The 15,822-nt window shown below is 62.0% G+C and overlaps 1 protein-coding gene across 4 annotated transcripts in view; it reads right to left on the bottom strand.

Annotated features, from left to right (window-relative positions):
• The window catches only part of NAV1 (neuron navigator 1), a 115,428-nt gene that overhangs the window by 64,581 nt on the left and 35,025 nt on the right, over nucleotides 1-15,822 (bottom strand). For all 4 annotated transcript variants that reach the window (XM_081123865.1, XM_081123864.1, XM_081123863.1 and 1 more), the window contains exon 4: nucleotides 7,851-8,636. In XM_081123865.1, the coding sequence (XP_080979991.1) occupies nucleotides 7,851-8,636 (786 nt within the window). The remainder of the gene's footprint in view (nucleotides 1-7,850; nucleotides 8,637-15,822) is intronic.

A 15,822-nucleotide genomic window follows, 5' to 3' on the forward strand; every position in this document is an offset into this window, starting at 1 on the left:
CGGGTCCACGAAGCCACACGCCAGACTCGGGGACTCATTCTCACTGAGCTCTTTTGAAATAAAATCTCAAGGCTTTCGTTGCTTTCTCACAGAGCCGAAAACAATGCTCATTAAGAAACAGCGAAAGTGTTTAGCTAAGCTCACGCTTTCTCTCAGCCTGCAGAAAGTGTCATGTTTAAAATTAACAGCAGTATGTTTTTTTTAAAGACTAGAGGCCGGCTTTTCTTTCTGCTCCGAAAGGTCCTGCCGCCGGCCCGTCGGCACAGTGGAGGGTTTGCCCCCCATCTCTCAGGCCCCCTCCGGCTCTGACACTGATGCTGTGGGTCCCGTGTCAGGGGCAAGGTGACATCCTGGGTGGGGCACACGCCCTGGGCTGGATTCCGAGGTGTCCCCTGACCTTGCCCGGGAGCCGTGTGCCCTCACCTCTCTTCTTGGCTCTTGTTTTGGGATGTCACTTGGAAAAATCCTGACCAGCAACAATGCAGCAGGTGGCTCCTGCTGGCTTTGCAACGAAACCGGCCTCCCAGGATCCCCAAATCCTCGAATCCGAAGGCCCACTCGACCTCAGGGCGTCAGGGAGCTGAGACTGAGATGAGGCGCCCCCTCCCGGAGGGAGGCAGGCCCCCCCCTTCCTCCCTTTACCCAGGAGGGTGACATCCTCCAGAGGCAACGGCCCAGGGTGTCGCTGCCCTAGGGATGGGCATGGACAGCGAGGTCCCGTTTGTCCTAACGACCAGCTCGCCAAGCCGAACCTCAGTCCTTCCTGCTACACTCACTTTCTCCGGGCCCCTCCTCCGTGGATGCGAAGGACAGTCGCTCACACCCATCCCCCATCCAATCTGTCTTTTCTCCCAGACTTGTGTTTCCCACACACAGAGCTGCTCCAGATAATATACGATCTTTTTTTTTTTTTTTTTTGGAAGGAGGAGGGAAGACGAGAGTGGGACGTGGAGACGTATTCCCTTCCAATTTTATTTGGCTCAGGCTGATGAGTGTCAGTTTGCAGTCCCCGAGCATACAAGAAGCAAGGGGAGGCAAGAGAAGGGGGGCCTGCCTCCCCGGCTCCCCCTTGGGCAGACGGAAGGGCCCTGGGTCTGTCGGGAAGACGGTGGGAGTCTGGAGCCCCTGCCTCCCCCCCCCCCCCCGCGCCTGTCCCCACTGGCCTCAGACCCCATCCTGAGGGACTCGGCCTCACCTGTCCGTGCACTGAGCTCCTTCAGGTCCTCACCCGGGTTTAGGGTCTCGATATGGGCACCAGCCATAGTCAAAAGTGATCTGAAGCCACAGGGTAAAACAGCAGCTCGAGGCCGAGGGAAGGGCTTTCTTTTTAACTTTCACACTGACACAGACCATGCAGAGAGATGCGCCCATTTGCAGCCCAAACCTCAGCAGGTTTGGTGCCAGGCTGGGTGGGCAGGATGCAGACCCTCCAACAGTGTGACCGCAGAGGAAGGGCCGGGGGTTCCCAGCAGCCCCCTGGTCCCACCTCTCCTGGTCTATCGGCCCCCCGCTGTCCTCAGGAGGGGGGCCCTCTACCTGCCCACCTGTGGCTCCTCCCTCCAGAGACGGAGGCTGGAGAGAGAAGACGCCTGTCTAAGGTTATTCGGCGCCTGGTGGCTTCCTGCGCAGGGTGGTGCCGGCAGCGGGCGGGAACGGAGGTGGAGGGTGGGCATCGCCGCCTCCGTGAGCCCCCCGCACAGACGGCTGACTCCTCCACCAGCAGCTGAACTCCCGACAACAAGCCCAGGGACCGCGTGCTGGAGGCACACCGAGGACGCGCTGTGCCCAAGCGAAACCTGCGGAGCTGGCGGGAAGAGACGCGAGGAGCAGAGGACGCCCTGAAAACCTGAGGCGGCCAGGAGGAGGAGCCCGAGGGGAGGGTTCCTGAGCTGGAGAAGGGAGAGGTGGGGTGCACTTGGGAGAGGGGAGGCCGGTTGGGAGGGGAGACCTAGGGGTGGGAGGGTGCTGGTGCCCTTCAATCAAATGCAAGTTTGGGGCAGACAGCACAGCACGCACAAGGACTCGTCTAATGTCTGTGTCTGCAGCCTGGGGACACGTCGGCACACGGGGAAGGACCTACGGACAAGTCAACTGGCAGAGACGGCATGACCGGGGCAGGGCCCAAGGACACCGGAAAGAGCGGATGGGCTGGTGGTGGTGGCAGGGGGGTGGCAAAGAGGACAGGGGCTGTGTCTCTTTGCCACAGTTGGGGTGGACAAATGACAATGGAATAACAATATCCGCTGTCACTCCCTGGGTGCCAGTCCCGTGCCGGGCCGTCCTCCACGCGTCACACACAGTGGCCTCCTGGGCCTTGGGAGCAATCCTAGGCGGTAGCTATCGCCTGACACTTTAACAGGTGAGAAGACTACAAGCCAGGGTCTCGGTAGCTGGTTAACGCAGAGGCCGGGGTTGACCCCGGGTCCGTCTGACCCCTTCCCCTGTGCACGTGACCGCCGTATTCTGGGTCCTTCCTCCCAGGACCCCAGGAGAGAAACGGGGTGACTTAAGACAGCCAGAGCTGCCGCCAACGGCTCGAGCGGAGACGCTGGGACTTTAAGACCGTGACACAGAGATACCGTTTCGGCAGGAAACCCAAGCTCCAGGCAGAGTGTGGGAATATGGCAGGCCTCCAGCCCCAGGCTGGATCTTCTGTGGCTGGATCTTCTGTGGCAAATTCTTTCCCAACCCCCATCGGACATCCCACCCCCAAGGCACAGCCAGCGGCCCCCTCCTGGCCCAGACCCCGGCCTCAGCTTGTGGGAAATCGTGGGTCAGCGTCTGCCTGCCCATGCACCTGTTCCCCCCTGAGATAAGGGAGGGAGCCAGGATGTCTTGGCCTCATTCCTTCCCAGATGTCCTCCCAGCTGTGTGACAACAGGCCACCGGGGCGGATTTCACGCCTCGGCCCCGGGAGGACTTTTCCAAGACCACCAGAGGGGCTGTTGGCCAAAGGAAGGACCCAGAACAGGGGCCCTGGGGTGCCCAGGGGACAGACAGGCCCAGGGCCAAGCTCTGGATCAGGCCCGAGCCCCCATGCCTGCCCAGAAACGAGGACGCTGACTATTTCGCCCTGATCTGGGCAAGGCCCGGCCTGAGCTGAGGGTCAGAAACCTGAACAGAAGGGGCTACGTTTGACGACCTTTCCTTCACACCCATCACAGTTCAACCACGGTGTCAAATACCGATTCTGCTGGCGTCTCCCCATCACCTCTAAATAGCCCCTCGTGTGCCCGAGCCTTTCTCTCAACAGGCCATCTTCCTGCCCGGCCCGGGGCACAGACAGGTACAGTCTGGCTCTCCATGGAAACATCGGGCGCTCAGGACATTGTCCACCCTCCCCGACCAGACCACACCCAAGGGCAACATCCCACAAGGCACCTTCGAGATCACCTGGGGTCCCGGGAATGACACGAGAGCATTCCCAGTCCACACGGGCCTATCCCAGGAGCGGCACCCGGAGGAGTCCAGCACCAGAGTGGCTGCCCAGACATCGGACGACGCTGAGGAGAAGCCGCCTGCCCTGTGGCCACGCAGTGTACCATTGCGACGTCTAAAATAGCATCGGGGACGGTTCAGGCCGGGCCAGGCCGCCTTGCTGAGGTTTGGCTGGAGCTGAGCCGGGCAAGAGCCGTGGGTCAAACACAGACAACGAGGAACGGCGTTGGCAGCGAGGGCCTGGGACCTGCCGGAGCCAAGGCTCTGGGCTGAACCCGGACCCGCCGAGGGACTGAGTGCCCCATCCCCACCCGGCACCAGAATGGGCTTCAGCTTGGCCGTGGGCACCCACTGGGTCCTCCTCTCCCTCTCGTTGTGCTGGAGGCAGAGGTGCTGAAAAGCCTGAGCCTCCCGCCCGTTCCCGACGCGCTGCTGTGCCCACGCTCAGCTCACAGCGGTGACCACGCCGGAACACCCGGGCACCGCTCTAATCCTGCCTCGGCCTCCAGCTGGGGACAGACACAGCTCCCAGGGCCTCGTCCGTCTGCACCCCGATCTCTGCAGGAACCCGTGCACCTGGAACAGGAGGAATGAGCCCAGGAGGCCCTGGTTTCCTCTCCCCACAGTGTGGGGCAGGTGAGGGAGGTGGTGCTGGCTTGGAGGGCTGGCCGGGTCCCCAGGGCTCCTGCGCCAGCTCAGGCCCTTCCTGTGTGCAAGAGGCAAGGCCGCGGGCTCTGGGACATCAAACACATCTGGGTAATGCAAACAGGCTGTGGGAGGAGGTCGGCCAGCACCAACGAGAAACATGTGGCCTGCACTTCCCCTCCGCCGGGCAGCTCGCACGGGGTTTCCAGGCAGAGGGAGCAGAGCCCAGCGGAGCCAGGGGGGAAACTCAGCCGGGTGCTGGGACGCAGACGTTAAGAGGAAGGGAGGGGGTCCAGGTGGGGCGCTGGACAGCACTGGGCCCAGGAACCACGGGAACAGGTCTGGCTCCTCCTTCTATCGTCTTATTTCAAATGAAAAGATGGAATGGAAAAAAGACAGAGGTTGGACCTCTGATACAGGGAACTGGGTCTGGGAAAGGCAGGTGGTGTCGTCTGGGAGGATCTTGGCTGCAGGTTTGGATCCAGAGGTGGAAACTCTCGGGAGACAGAGTCTGGGCTCAGCAGGCTCTCTAACAATGAGTGCTTCCCAGGTAGACAAGGTGGTGAGCCCTCCGTGACTAGGAGTGTGTAAACAGAACACCCACCTGTCTGTGGTGCTACAGAGGGATTCACTTCGGCTCTAGGTGGGTGGCTCAGCCTGGAGATTTCCACTACGTGGCTGGGTGAAATTCGGGGAAGGGTGAGGGGGTGGCGTGTTTTCTACACAGAGAAGGGACTTCCTCTGCCCGGCTGTGCAGGGAGACACGGCCGGCCGTGAGCTGCAGAAGCAGACGGCAGGGGTGCTGAGCTGCAGGTATGCATCCTGGGGGCTCTCCCAGCCACCTACTCTGCACCCCCTCCCCAACTCCTATCAATGAGGAGAAGCCAGGGGAGGGTCTCTTCCATTCACAAATGGGGAAACTGAGTCCCAGAGGAGGTCACAAAGCTCAGGACTTTCAGACAGGGAACTCAAGGTTGCCGCTCCCACTCTGCCCCAGACCCAGTCCAGGGAGGTGGGGGGTGGTCTTTCCTCTGGGAGCCAAACTGCCCCATGTCCACTGTCGGCCGCTGGGGTCCAAAGGCATTTGGTTCCTGGAACTGTCCCACGTCCCTGGGCCATCACCCCTCGGTCTCCAAGTCTCTAGGGCTCTCCAGCGGGACCCTAGTTTTCTGGCAGCTCCGCGGCCAGGGAAGGGGCAGGGCGCCGCCTGGACCATCTGGGCCCCAGCTGATCCTGAGAAGGACTATCAGGTTTCAGCTCTTTTCTTTTTATTCCAGAAAGGCTCTGACTTGGGGCTGCCTCCCCCCCCCTCAGAAACTGGGTCTTGGCAGCTTCTTGGGTCTGGGATGATACCAGGGAGTGAGTGTAACTGGACTCTGAGCCTTGCTGTGGGGGAACAAACGTCCTGTGTCTTCAGCCACCATCCTGAGACCTCGAGGCAGCCATTCCTGTCCCCAGAGGCCACCCTGCTCCCCACGGAGGGCCCGGCCTGACAACCTAGAACACCTCTGTGGGCTCCAAGAGACTGAGCCGCTCTACCAGCCCTTCTTCCATCTGTCTACCCTCCGTATCCACCCCCCAGAGATGGGCCAGCATGTGTGCCAGACTGCCCGGCCCTCTCCCCCACCCGAGTTCACCCCTCTGTGGGGCCATCAGGGCAGGGCTGGGGCCTTGCTGACCCCCCCCCCCCCCAGTCTGGTCTCCCAGAGAGAACTGTAACCGAGGAACCAGGAGACACAGGGAGCATCTGCCTTCCACAGGGAACCCAGAGGATCCCAAGGCCCTGGACACTGCCTTCTCCACCGGGGGTGGGAGGAGGTGCTCTCTCCTCACCTCCCAGGTTGCTGGGACCCTCTCCTGTCAGTGTGCTGGCCCGGCAGGAGTGGGGACCACAGCTCAGCCCCTCCCCAGCCAGCTTGGGGACCATTTGTCAGGGTGTCTTTGGTTACTGCCTCTTGAGAAGCCACTAGGAAGGCTCCATCCAGGCAGCCAGGTCCTGGGGCAGCTGGGGCTTCCAGGGTCGGGGGCAGCCCAGATTAGCTAAGTCATCCCCAACAGGCGAAGCCGTGACCTTGAACACGGAGCTGTGCCCTCTGCTATTGGGAGTCTCTGACACTCCACTGGGCACCCCCAGGCAGACGGTTGTGCCAACCTCTCCTCTGCCCCCCGCCCCTCCCAGTCCACCCGCCTGTCCAGGCCTCGCTGCAATTCAATTATCACCTCCTGACAGAGGCCTCCCCAGGCCTCTCCGCCCCAGTCCCTCTCCATCACATGGCCCCCAGGTCCTTTCCTCCGCGGCGGTCCTTCGTGCCTAGAACTCTCTCTTTTCTTTCATTGTCTGTCTCACCGCACTAGCAGCACTAGGCACAGGACGCAGGCTGGTGAGGTCACCGGCCGTGTTGCACCCACAACCCCACCCCGACTTGTCCCTGCAGAGCCCACAGGCGGCCTCCTCAGCGAGGCTCCGAATCCCTGTGCCAGGCCAGGGGCTCATCCTGGCGCACGGGCCGGGGTCTGGGGGTCCTGGGGAGACTGCGGCAGGGCCAAGCGGCCTGCAGCGCAGCGTTTTCCAGGGCGCCACCTCCTCGGTCCATCCCCACCGGCCCCTCCTCGGCCAGCCTGTCACTCGCGGTCCCGCCCCTGCACGCGCGCGGACACGCCCCTTCCCAGCCCCCTCGGGGCGGGCACCAGCCTGGTACCCGGGAAGCTCGTCCCCGGCGCCCAGGACCCACATCCCAGCCACCGCAACAAGTCCTCGGAGCCAAAGCGGCCCACTGGGCTCCAGGCCCGGCCCCAGCGCGGCCGCGCGGGCTCCCGAGGCACCGCAGCCCCGCGTCCTGCACGGTCCCATCTGCGGGCAGGGGACCCCCGGGCCACCCAGCGCAGTCCCGGGGCCGCTCGGGTTCTGCACAGACCCGGGGCTGGAAGAACAATGGGGCCGCTCTCTCAGCTCCCTCCGCCCCAGCGAGCGAGCTTTGTTCCTCCCTTCCCCCCCGGCGCGCCTGCCATTAGCCAAAGGTCGCAGGCTTCACGGTCACCCGGGAGGCTGGGCGCGAAAGCACAGACCCTAACACATTCCCTACAAACCCGGGCGTCGGGGTTTGGGCCAGAGCCGGGCGGAGGGATAGGATGCGCATCCAGATGCGCACAGCTGGCTGCCGGCCTCCCCCACCCCCCACCCCTGCCGGGGCCCCAGCCTCGCGTCCCTTTGCCAGAACCCCCCACACCCGGGATATCCGACTCGTGCTCCCACCGGGGATCCACAGAGGAAGTGGGGCCTCAGCTCTGCTGGGGCGGAACAGCCTCACATCTGCTTCCCGCACACACGTGTCCTCTGGACCCCGCGCTCCCCAGGCGCCGCTGGCCCTGCTGGATGCGCTGACGGCGCAGAGCGGAGCGCAGCCCACAGCACCAGAGGTCCCCACCAGCCCCAGGTTTTGCCCTATTAGGACTCCGGGGTTTATGATTTGAGGAGGCCAAGGTGCTCTATTTCTGGGAATCTACAGCCCCCCCCCCCCCCCCTTGTCCAGCCCCACCTCAGGCAGGCCAGAGCAGGGCTTCCTCCTGGTGACATTTTCAAGAAGGAGCCGCACCTTAGCCTCGGCATCTGGAAGTGGGCCAGCCCTGCACATCTGGACGCAATGCCCCCTCATCACCAACCTGAGATCTGGAGAGCCCCCCGGGGAGGCAGGGGGTGCTTTCCCCACGCCCTCCCGTGCAGCTGGCTAGGAGAAAGCAGGGGGGCAGTGGGGCAGGTCAGGACTCACCCAGCATCTGGCTGAAGAGCAGCTGCTCTAGGTCTCCCAGCACCGTCACCACGAGCTCGGGGTCCACTTTGAGGAAGGCGCGCTCCTCCTGGCCCTTGGCGGAGGGCACAGGCCCGGAGCTCTTCTGCGCCTTGGCCTTGCTGGAGAGCAGCTCGTCGTCTGATTTGCCATCGTCGCTGACGGCAGCCTCCGGAGCCTTGCTGAGCGGTTTGACCTCGGCGTAGGGGCCGCGCGGGATCCGGCTGGGCTTTCCCAGGCTGGGCGCCAGGGGAGCCAGGGGGGTCTTGGCGCTGCCGGCTGAGCCTCCCTTGGCCTGGAAGAGCGAGTGCTCCGACTTGGACAGCGTCTTGGACATCAGAGGGGCCTCCCGGCCTTTGGACCCCGCCTTGCCCAAGCCCTTAGGCGCCTTGGCCATATCGTCGCTCCACTCGGGCTCGTAGAGCTGCAGCTTTTTCTCGGAGTCCGTGAGGAAGGACAGGTTGGTGAGTGACTTCTGCTTGCGCAGGTTGGAGGCGGGTGGCCCGCCGGGGACTCGGCCATCCACGCTGCCGGACTTGAAGACCTTCAGCTCCGCCGCGCTGGCCTTGGCCATGCCGCCGCCGCCGCCGGGCGCCTTGGCGCGCTTGGGCAGCATGCCTCTGCCGTCCACCGCCGCTTTCCGCCCCGCGCCCCGGGGCTCGTCCGCGCCCTCGTCGCCGCCGCCGCTCAGCTCCACCTCGGGCTGCGCGCTCTTGACGCTGCCGCCCAGCATTCTGCCCGCGAGGAGCGCATGGACGATGCGCGCGTCTGCAGGCACGGGGCGGGGGAGCGCAGGGAGGAGGCGGCGGGGGAGGGGAGGGAGGGAGGGGAGGGGAGAGAAAGGACGGAAGAAACCGAGGAAGAAGGGAGAGGAAGGGGGAGGGCGGAGGGCGGAGGGAGGGAGGGAGGCGAGCCGAGCGAGGGCGCAGGAGACAGGCAAGGAAGGAAGCCGCGGAAAGGAAAGAGCGAGGAAGCCGGGGAGCAAAGGGGCGGGGTGGAGGAAAAGGGGCGGGCGGGGAAATACAAATTAAAATGTAAAAATCAATCCGAGGAAGAGCGGAAGCCCCGAAGCCCAGCCCCGCCTGCCCCCTGGGGTCCCGGGGCGCGCGGCGCTGCGCCCCGGCCTCTCCCCGCCGCCCGCCCGCCCGCCCGCGCGCCCGGAGCGGGGGCTGCGGCTGCGGCTCGGAGCGAGGGCGAGGGCGGGGAGGCGGGCGCAGCCCGGAGGGAGGAGGGCGCGCCAGGCAGGGGGAGGGCCGTGCGTCTATTTCTGGCTCAGAGCGGGTGGTATTTGCGGCAGAGACGCAGGGGCGGGTGAGTAGGGGTACCCGAGTTGGGGGGGGGCAGAGATAACGGATGCGCCAGTTTTTCTCCTCGCTTTGGACTCAGAGAAAGAGATTCTCCGAGGGGCACCCCGCTGTGCCCCCCATAGGGGGGGGCGTCAAGGGTCTGCTGAGATGTGGGGGTGCAGGTAAAAGGGACTCAGACCGGACAGCTCGGGACAGGAGTCAGAGTGTTCTCCTGGGAGGGGGTGGGAAGTAATATCCAGATCGCTGGTTCTCTGACCCCCCCTCTTCTGGTTCCCCCCAGGAGACTCCCAGTCCCACCTTGTTCAGTCTCTGAGGCACCAGGCTGCTCCCCTGAGGACTGAGGTTTGGAAAGACTGGCCCAGGGTTAACTGGGGTGGGGGTGGGGGAGGTCAGGGCATTGAAGGAAAAGACTAGTTCTTGGTATCAGGAGATTGGGTGCCCATTCTAACCGCCATGTGACCTTGTCAAAGTCACTGCACCCTCTGGCTCCGGCTTCTCTTGCAGTGGTTGTAATACCAGCTGCACGGGTAAAAGGACTTGAGAGCTGTGATGAGTCCAGCCCAGCGAAGCTGGGGGGCCCTTGCCTGTCAGGGCTAAAGCGGGGCTGCGGACACCAGCCCTTCTCCCTCCCTTCCACCTGGGCCCAGGGAAGAGAGGTGGGGTGGAGGGGACAGAGGCAGACGGAGCAGCAGCAGTCCGCCTGGGGCTGTCCCTCAGTAAGGGGGCGCCACCCATCTTCCCAGGGCCTCCCAAGTTGCTGGAGAACCTGCGGGGGACATCTCTGAAGGCAAAGCTTGCTCCAGAAGGGGCAGGTCCCGATCCTAAAGCCGGGGCGCAGGGAGTTTCCTCTCGGCACACAAGGTCCTCACGCTTGTGCCGAAACACAGGATCCCACCCGGCTCAAGGAAGGGCTCGAGCCCCATCATCGGTGCCAAATCTCTGGGTGACCAGGTCCTCCCACTTTCAGTGAGGTCTCAGTCACTTCCAAAGTCCTCAGCCTCACTCGGAGGTCATTCTCTAATTTGCACAAGACACACACAGTTCGATCACGGGACGCTGACCTTTCCCTAAGAGGGGTGGTTTGAAATCTGGGGACACGTGCTCTCTGATCTACCAGCTACGGAGTTTCTCGCTCATCGCGGTCTTTTCCTGCATATAAATTCACCTTCCCTTTGTCAACAAGGGGAAATGAACGGGTTGTCCTCGGTTTACCTGCGTGTCCCGCTCTGGGCAGGACCTGGCACTCTCTCCCCCTGGGGTTAATTCGGCGGCAGACCCCGACTGTAGCTTCGCTCCACGTGCTCTGTCCACATGCACTGCCTCGCCCCCAGATGCCCACTGCCTGGGGGCCTGATTCTCCTCTCCTTGGGGTCCTCTGATGCCCCCACCTCCTCTCTTCATTCCTCCTGTTCCTCTGTGTCCCCTCTCCAGGGTGTCATATGCCCCAAACCCCAAGTCCTTTCCCTTCCTTCAATGAGCAGGCCCTGAAATCCTGCCTCTTCAGGACGTGAGGCAAAAGCCCCCATCACACCCTCTGAACTCCACATGCCCTTCTGCTCAAAACACCACCTGTCAGTTTACAAGACAAGACACCTTTCATGCCATTCTCATGAGCGAATTCACTGGGGGGTCCCCTAAATCCCAAACCTTCCTCTGTCCACAGGTCACCTTCCCCTGGTCACTCTTTAAAGGGTCTTACGACAGCCACGTGGTGGCCCCTTAAAACAGTCACCCTGGCATCCTGGAACTTTCAGATGCTCCATAATGTGACCTCTCTCCCCCTCGGTGGCTCTTTTCCCATTCCTTCCACATCCCCTGAGTTTCCCACCATCCCCTGCTGCAGTGGGAGGCCCTGCTGCCGTGGCAACAGCCATTCCCAGCACCGGTCGATCAAGTCTATCTGTGCAGAATGTTTCCTCGAGTGATTCCTAAAAAGACAGGGTCCTCCCCTGTCACACCACCCCCAGACCCAGCCCAGAGCCCCTTCCACCCACAGGACAGATGACCCAGAAGGGTCCACTGCAGAGAGGAGCTGTGATGAGGGGCAGGGAGGGGACCCTGGTGATGTTGGAGACCTACGGAAAGGGGCTAGGTCCTGCTCAGTTTCCAAAGGGGAGGCGGGAAAGAGGCTGCTTTAGAATCATTCAAGTCCCCAATCCTTGCCTGCGCCAAACCGGCTCATCACCCCACTCCTCTCTCCCGCTTATTTCTGTGATGCAGATGCGGATGAGTGATTTGACCACATCTGTTGGCCAATAACTTAAAGCAATCTGAGGTATGAAGATAGAGGCCTAGAGCCACGGAAAGGCATGCTGTGACGCCCAGCGTTCCCACCCTGCCGTCCACCGCTGGGCGGATGTGGCCCAGGTCGTCCGCGGGGAGTCTGGGGCTCTGCCCACTGGATTGGGTTAGGATCGCTGTGGGCAGGGAGAGAGGAAGAGACAAGAAGGCAGGAAGGAGGGCAGGGCTGCCCGCATCCCGTTGACCTTGAAAGGTTGACCTTGAAAGGTGACCTTGGGAGAAGGCGGAATCTGAGGGAGGGGGCAGTGGGCAGGTGATTCTAGGTGACTTGGAGCTGGGTGGTGACTCTGGTGATGGTAAGAGCCGTCAGACTCTGGCTATCTTTTGAAGCCGTCGGAGCAGAGGTGGGTGAACAGGAAAGAACTGAGACTATGCCAAGGATTCTGGCCCGGACAACGCGAAGGTTGGAGTTGCCGTCACCCAAGATTGGGAAGACTTTCGGGGGAGCTGATGTTCGAGGAAGGATTAGAGCCTCTGTGCCCCGGTCGTCCGGGACACCTTCCCTGACGCTCCTGCAGCTCACTGCAGCTGGTGGGGAGCTCAAGAAGTTACAAATGTTTTAGCTTTAGATACATAGTTAACGGGCTTGGTAACTGATGCATGTACAAGGCTACTGTCCCAGGAACTGGAAGGTATGTCTGGACCTGTCCTGGCTTTAGGAGACCCGCAAGCAATCTGACCAAGACGGTATTGTGCCCCAGGGAGAGACTGTCCGCCACTCAGGACACAGATAAAGAATCACCGGCCAGCAGACGAAGGGATGCTCCGAAAATCATCAACGGCAGCTCTTATCTGATTAACCTTTTCCCCCGAACTCCACCCTTTACCTATTTTCTCCTGAATTCCGAACCCTTTACCTACACTTTTCTCCTTATAAACGGTCGGCTTGAGATATGATGGAAGACGGCCTCTTTAGGGTGCTTAACCCCTTGTCTTCTCAGATCGCCGACCATCCGAATGGAGCGCCACAGAGATTCAACCTTCGTCTCTACTTATTGGTCCTGGGGGGGGGGCTGAGGGGCGGCACGAACGCCGACCGACCCTCCGGCTTCACAGCCACCCGGGTAACTTCCTAACCTCCGCGGCCAACTCTCTTTATTCGCGCGATTCTCTTTCCATCTTTGGTAGGTCCTCTGGTCACGGGCTTTCTCTCAAAACCCATCACAGCTCTTCGCACACAGCGGGCCCTCGGGAATCTGTGGTGAATGACGACGGATGGAATGAATGAGTGCGTGACTCAGAGCAGATGTGTGGGGGACGTAAACAGCGGTGACCTCTCGGAAACCCGCTGGAGAGATGGTGCAGCTGGTGTGCTGGAAGGGGAGCCGGGCTCTGGGACCCTGTCCCAGCGACGCCTTCTCCCCCTTCCCTGCTGCCCTGGGCTGCAGGCGGCCAGCAGGACCTCTTTTTGGCCCTTGGAGGGAAGCTGCAGGTCTTCAGGAAAACGACCCTCTCCTCCCGCACACCTGTGTTCTGCTTGGAGGTGCGCGGGGAGCCCTGCGACACGGCTGAGAGACAGGGGCAAGAGTGGGCAAGGGGTCCCCAGGCTGCCGCTCCCAGCTGGAAGTTGAGCCCCACCTTCCGCTGCGGCCTGGAGAAGAGAAGAGGCCAGTGGACCCAGTGGTCCAACACGGAGGCAGCGGCTTGCTCACACCTCTGGGGCCTCATCCAGGAAGCCCTCCCAGATTGGCCCACTCGCTTCCTCCCGGACGAGTCACTACCTTCGCTCGGCCAGGGCGCTGGTTACCGAGACATTTCCGCGATGACATCACGGCCACCGAGCAGGGCTTCCCCTGAGTCCAGACTGGAGTCAGAGGGTCCACAAAGCCAACCGTCAAATACAAGTTTTGTGTTGGGGACACGTGATGTCGCCCGGCTCTGAGAGACAGAGAGAGCTACTGGGTGCCAAAAACCTACAGACCATTCCAAGAGTCAGGAGCACCTGTCCGCACTTGAACCTGAACCCAAACAGGTGGGGACAGACACCTGGCCTTCCTACCGCCCCGGAGAAACAGCCCGGCTCTCGGCTGTCCTCACCTTCTCCCTCGGCGCCTCCGCGCTTTGTGAGTTTTTGTTGGGTTTTGAAACGAGGCGTTGAACTTGACAGAGGAACGCCGTGGGTTCATAATTCTAATAGAATAATCACTGGCAATTACCCGGCATCTAAAAACGGCTGTGTGAATGTTGAGGGCCTTCCCCGGTGCGCTGGGTGGGAGTCTCAGCGCCGGGGGCGGGGGAGGACTTCCCTTTCCCACAGCCCGATTTCATCACCAGGAGCTGACCCCCCCCCCCCCCCCCCCCGTGCTTCCTGCCCCACCTCACCCCCATGGAACCCAGGTGCTCGGGCAGGAAGGATGTCCCCAGACTGGGCCCATCTGGGTAGTGCAGGGGCCGCTCGCTGTCCCTCCCCGGCGGTGGGCTGAGCCGAGCTCCTCCTGGGAAGTCCTCTCATCTGTCTGACCCCAGTGCTTCTCACCACAAGGCTCGCCCATTGGTGGGAGGGTCTGGAGAGAAGAGGTAACCCTGCCCAGCGTTTCTCTGCCCTCCCTCTCTGGACTCCTGGTCCTCCCCTGCCCTGACCCCTGAATCAACTCCAGCTCCCCCTGAAGCCTGGACTCCCCAGCCCGGGGGCCACACACGGGAAGGTGGTTTGCGAGCGAGTATTAGGACTGCGGGTGCTTAATCTTCCGGGAAGGAGGTCTGTCTGCGTTTTCTAGTCAATTGTCTGCATGACCCTCTCCACGGATGGCTGAACCAGCAGCTTAGCCTGAAGTCCCCAGAGGGCAGGGCATGCAGCGGTGTGAACTCAGCGTGAAATGACACAGGTTCGGGGGTATGGAGCAGCCAGTGATGTCCTGGGCTTGCTGGGTTGAAGGAGACGTCAGCAGGGCTGTGGCTCAGGGATCCTCCCTGTCACTTGGCAGGGGTTGGGGGGGACCGAGTTGAAAACCTGAGCAGTTGGCAGGGTGACAGGTGAGTGCCAGCAGCAGGTGGGAGGGCAGGGGATTTGCACCTGGATTCAAATCCTGGCGGGTGCAGCCCCAGCTGTGTGTCCTCGGACAGATTATTCTATGCACCCTCTCTGAGCTGTTTCCTCCTCTGTCACAGGTTAACCGGACCACCTGCAAGGTGCTTGAGAAGGACCTGGTGGGAGGCGCCTCCCCTAGGCCCTGCTCATAGTAGGTGTTCAGTAAATGGCTGTCGTCATTGCCACTTGGTCATGCAGCGCCTGGGGCCTGGGAAGGCAGTGGTCACTTGCTAACTGACGTGCCATCTCGCGGGTCACAGTTCCTCCCTGTGCCTCCCCTGGAAAATGAGGCCAAACCAGGGGGCATGTGAGTTTTGACTTCCTGTGTCCTTTGATGCCAAGTCACTTGCAGCCCAGGCCACTCGGATTTGGCCTGAAGCTCCCAGAAGAACACTGGGCTGGCGCCACTGCTGAGGACCACCAGGAGCCAAGGCAAGCTCCTCTGCACAGGGGACAGCCCCAGACCTCGCTCCCACCCAGCCGAGGACACGCGGGGTCGCTCGTTTTCTCAGAAGGGAGACTATCCCTGTTCCCAAGTCCACAAGACACAAAACACTTGATTGTGGCTTAAAGATGGAATCTGCTCCACGTGGGGCAAGGAGGCAGGAGGGAAGCAAACCTGGAGTGAGGCCAGACTCCACACCCCTGCTCTGTACTCAGCAGCCTCGGGGAGCGGCACAGTGGGGACCAGGTTCTCCTGTCCCTCAGCAATATGTTCCAATGAGGCAAGTCGCAGCCTACGTGTCACAGAGTGGAAGTAATTAAGGATCTGTGTCAACGTTGGGCGGGCTCTCCCAGTCCCCCTGCCTCACACATGGGCACAGACACGCCAGCCTGGCTTCCCTGGGCTCCCCGAGCTCAGGTTGGATGGGGGCCTGGGCATTGCTTTGCACGGCCTGCACCCCCGGAGAGTTGGCAGGTGGAGGCACCCCAGCCACCCCCTTTGGAGGGTCAGTGCACATGTGCACTTGCCCAGGGCAGCGGTGGAGGGAGCAGCTGGTTGGGGACACCCCTGGACACACAAAGGCCAACGCCAAGACCCCTTCAGGTGGCCGGTCGTCGTGGGAAAGTCCCTCCCTGCCGGCCATACAGCGATTCTGCCTCATTTGCACGATGTTTCCAGGCAGACCGAGTAGGAAAGCACAGCAAGGCTGAGACAGGTCCCTCAAGGACTCCGTCGCTCTAGATGCCTGGATGCCACAGGGACCTTACTGAGGACAGAGCAGAGAAAGGCTGGCTGCTCCTCCTCGGCCACAGATCGAGACACAGACCACGAGGACAGACGAGCTCCATGACCCCTGACGTCCCCCCGCACTCG

Source organism: Miniopterus schreibersii (assembly GCF_964146895.1).
Source record: "Miniopterus schreibersii genome assembly, chromosome: 21".
NCBI classification, from domain to species: domain Eukaryota; kingdom Metazoa; phylum Chordata; class Mammalia; order Chiroptera; family Miniopteridae; genus Miniopterus; species Miniopterus schreibersii.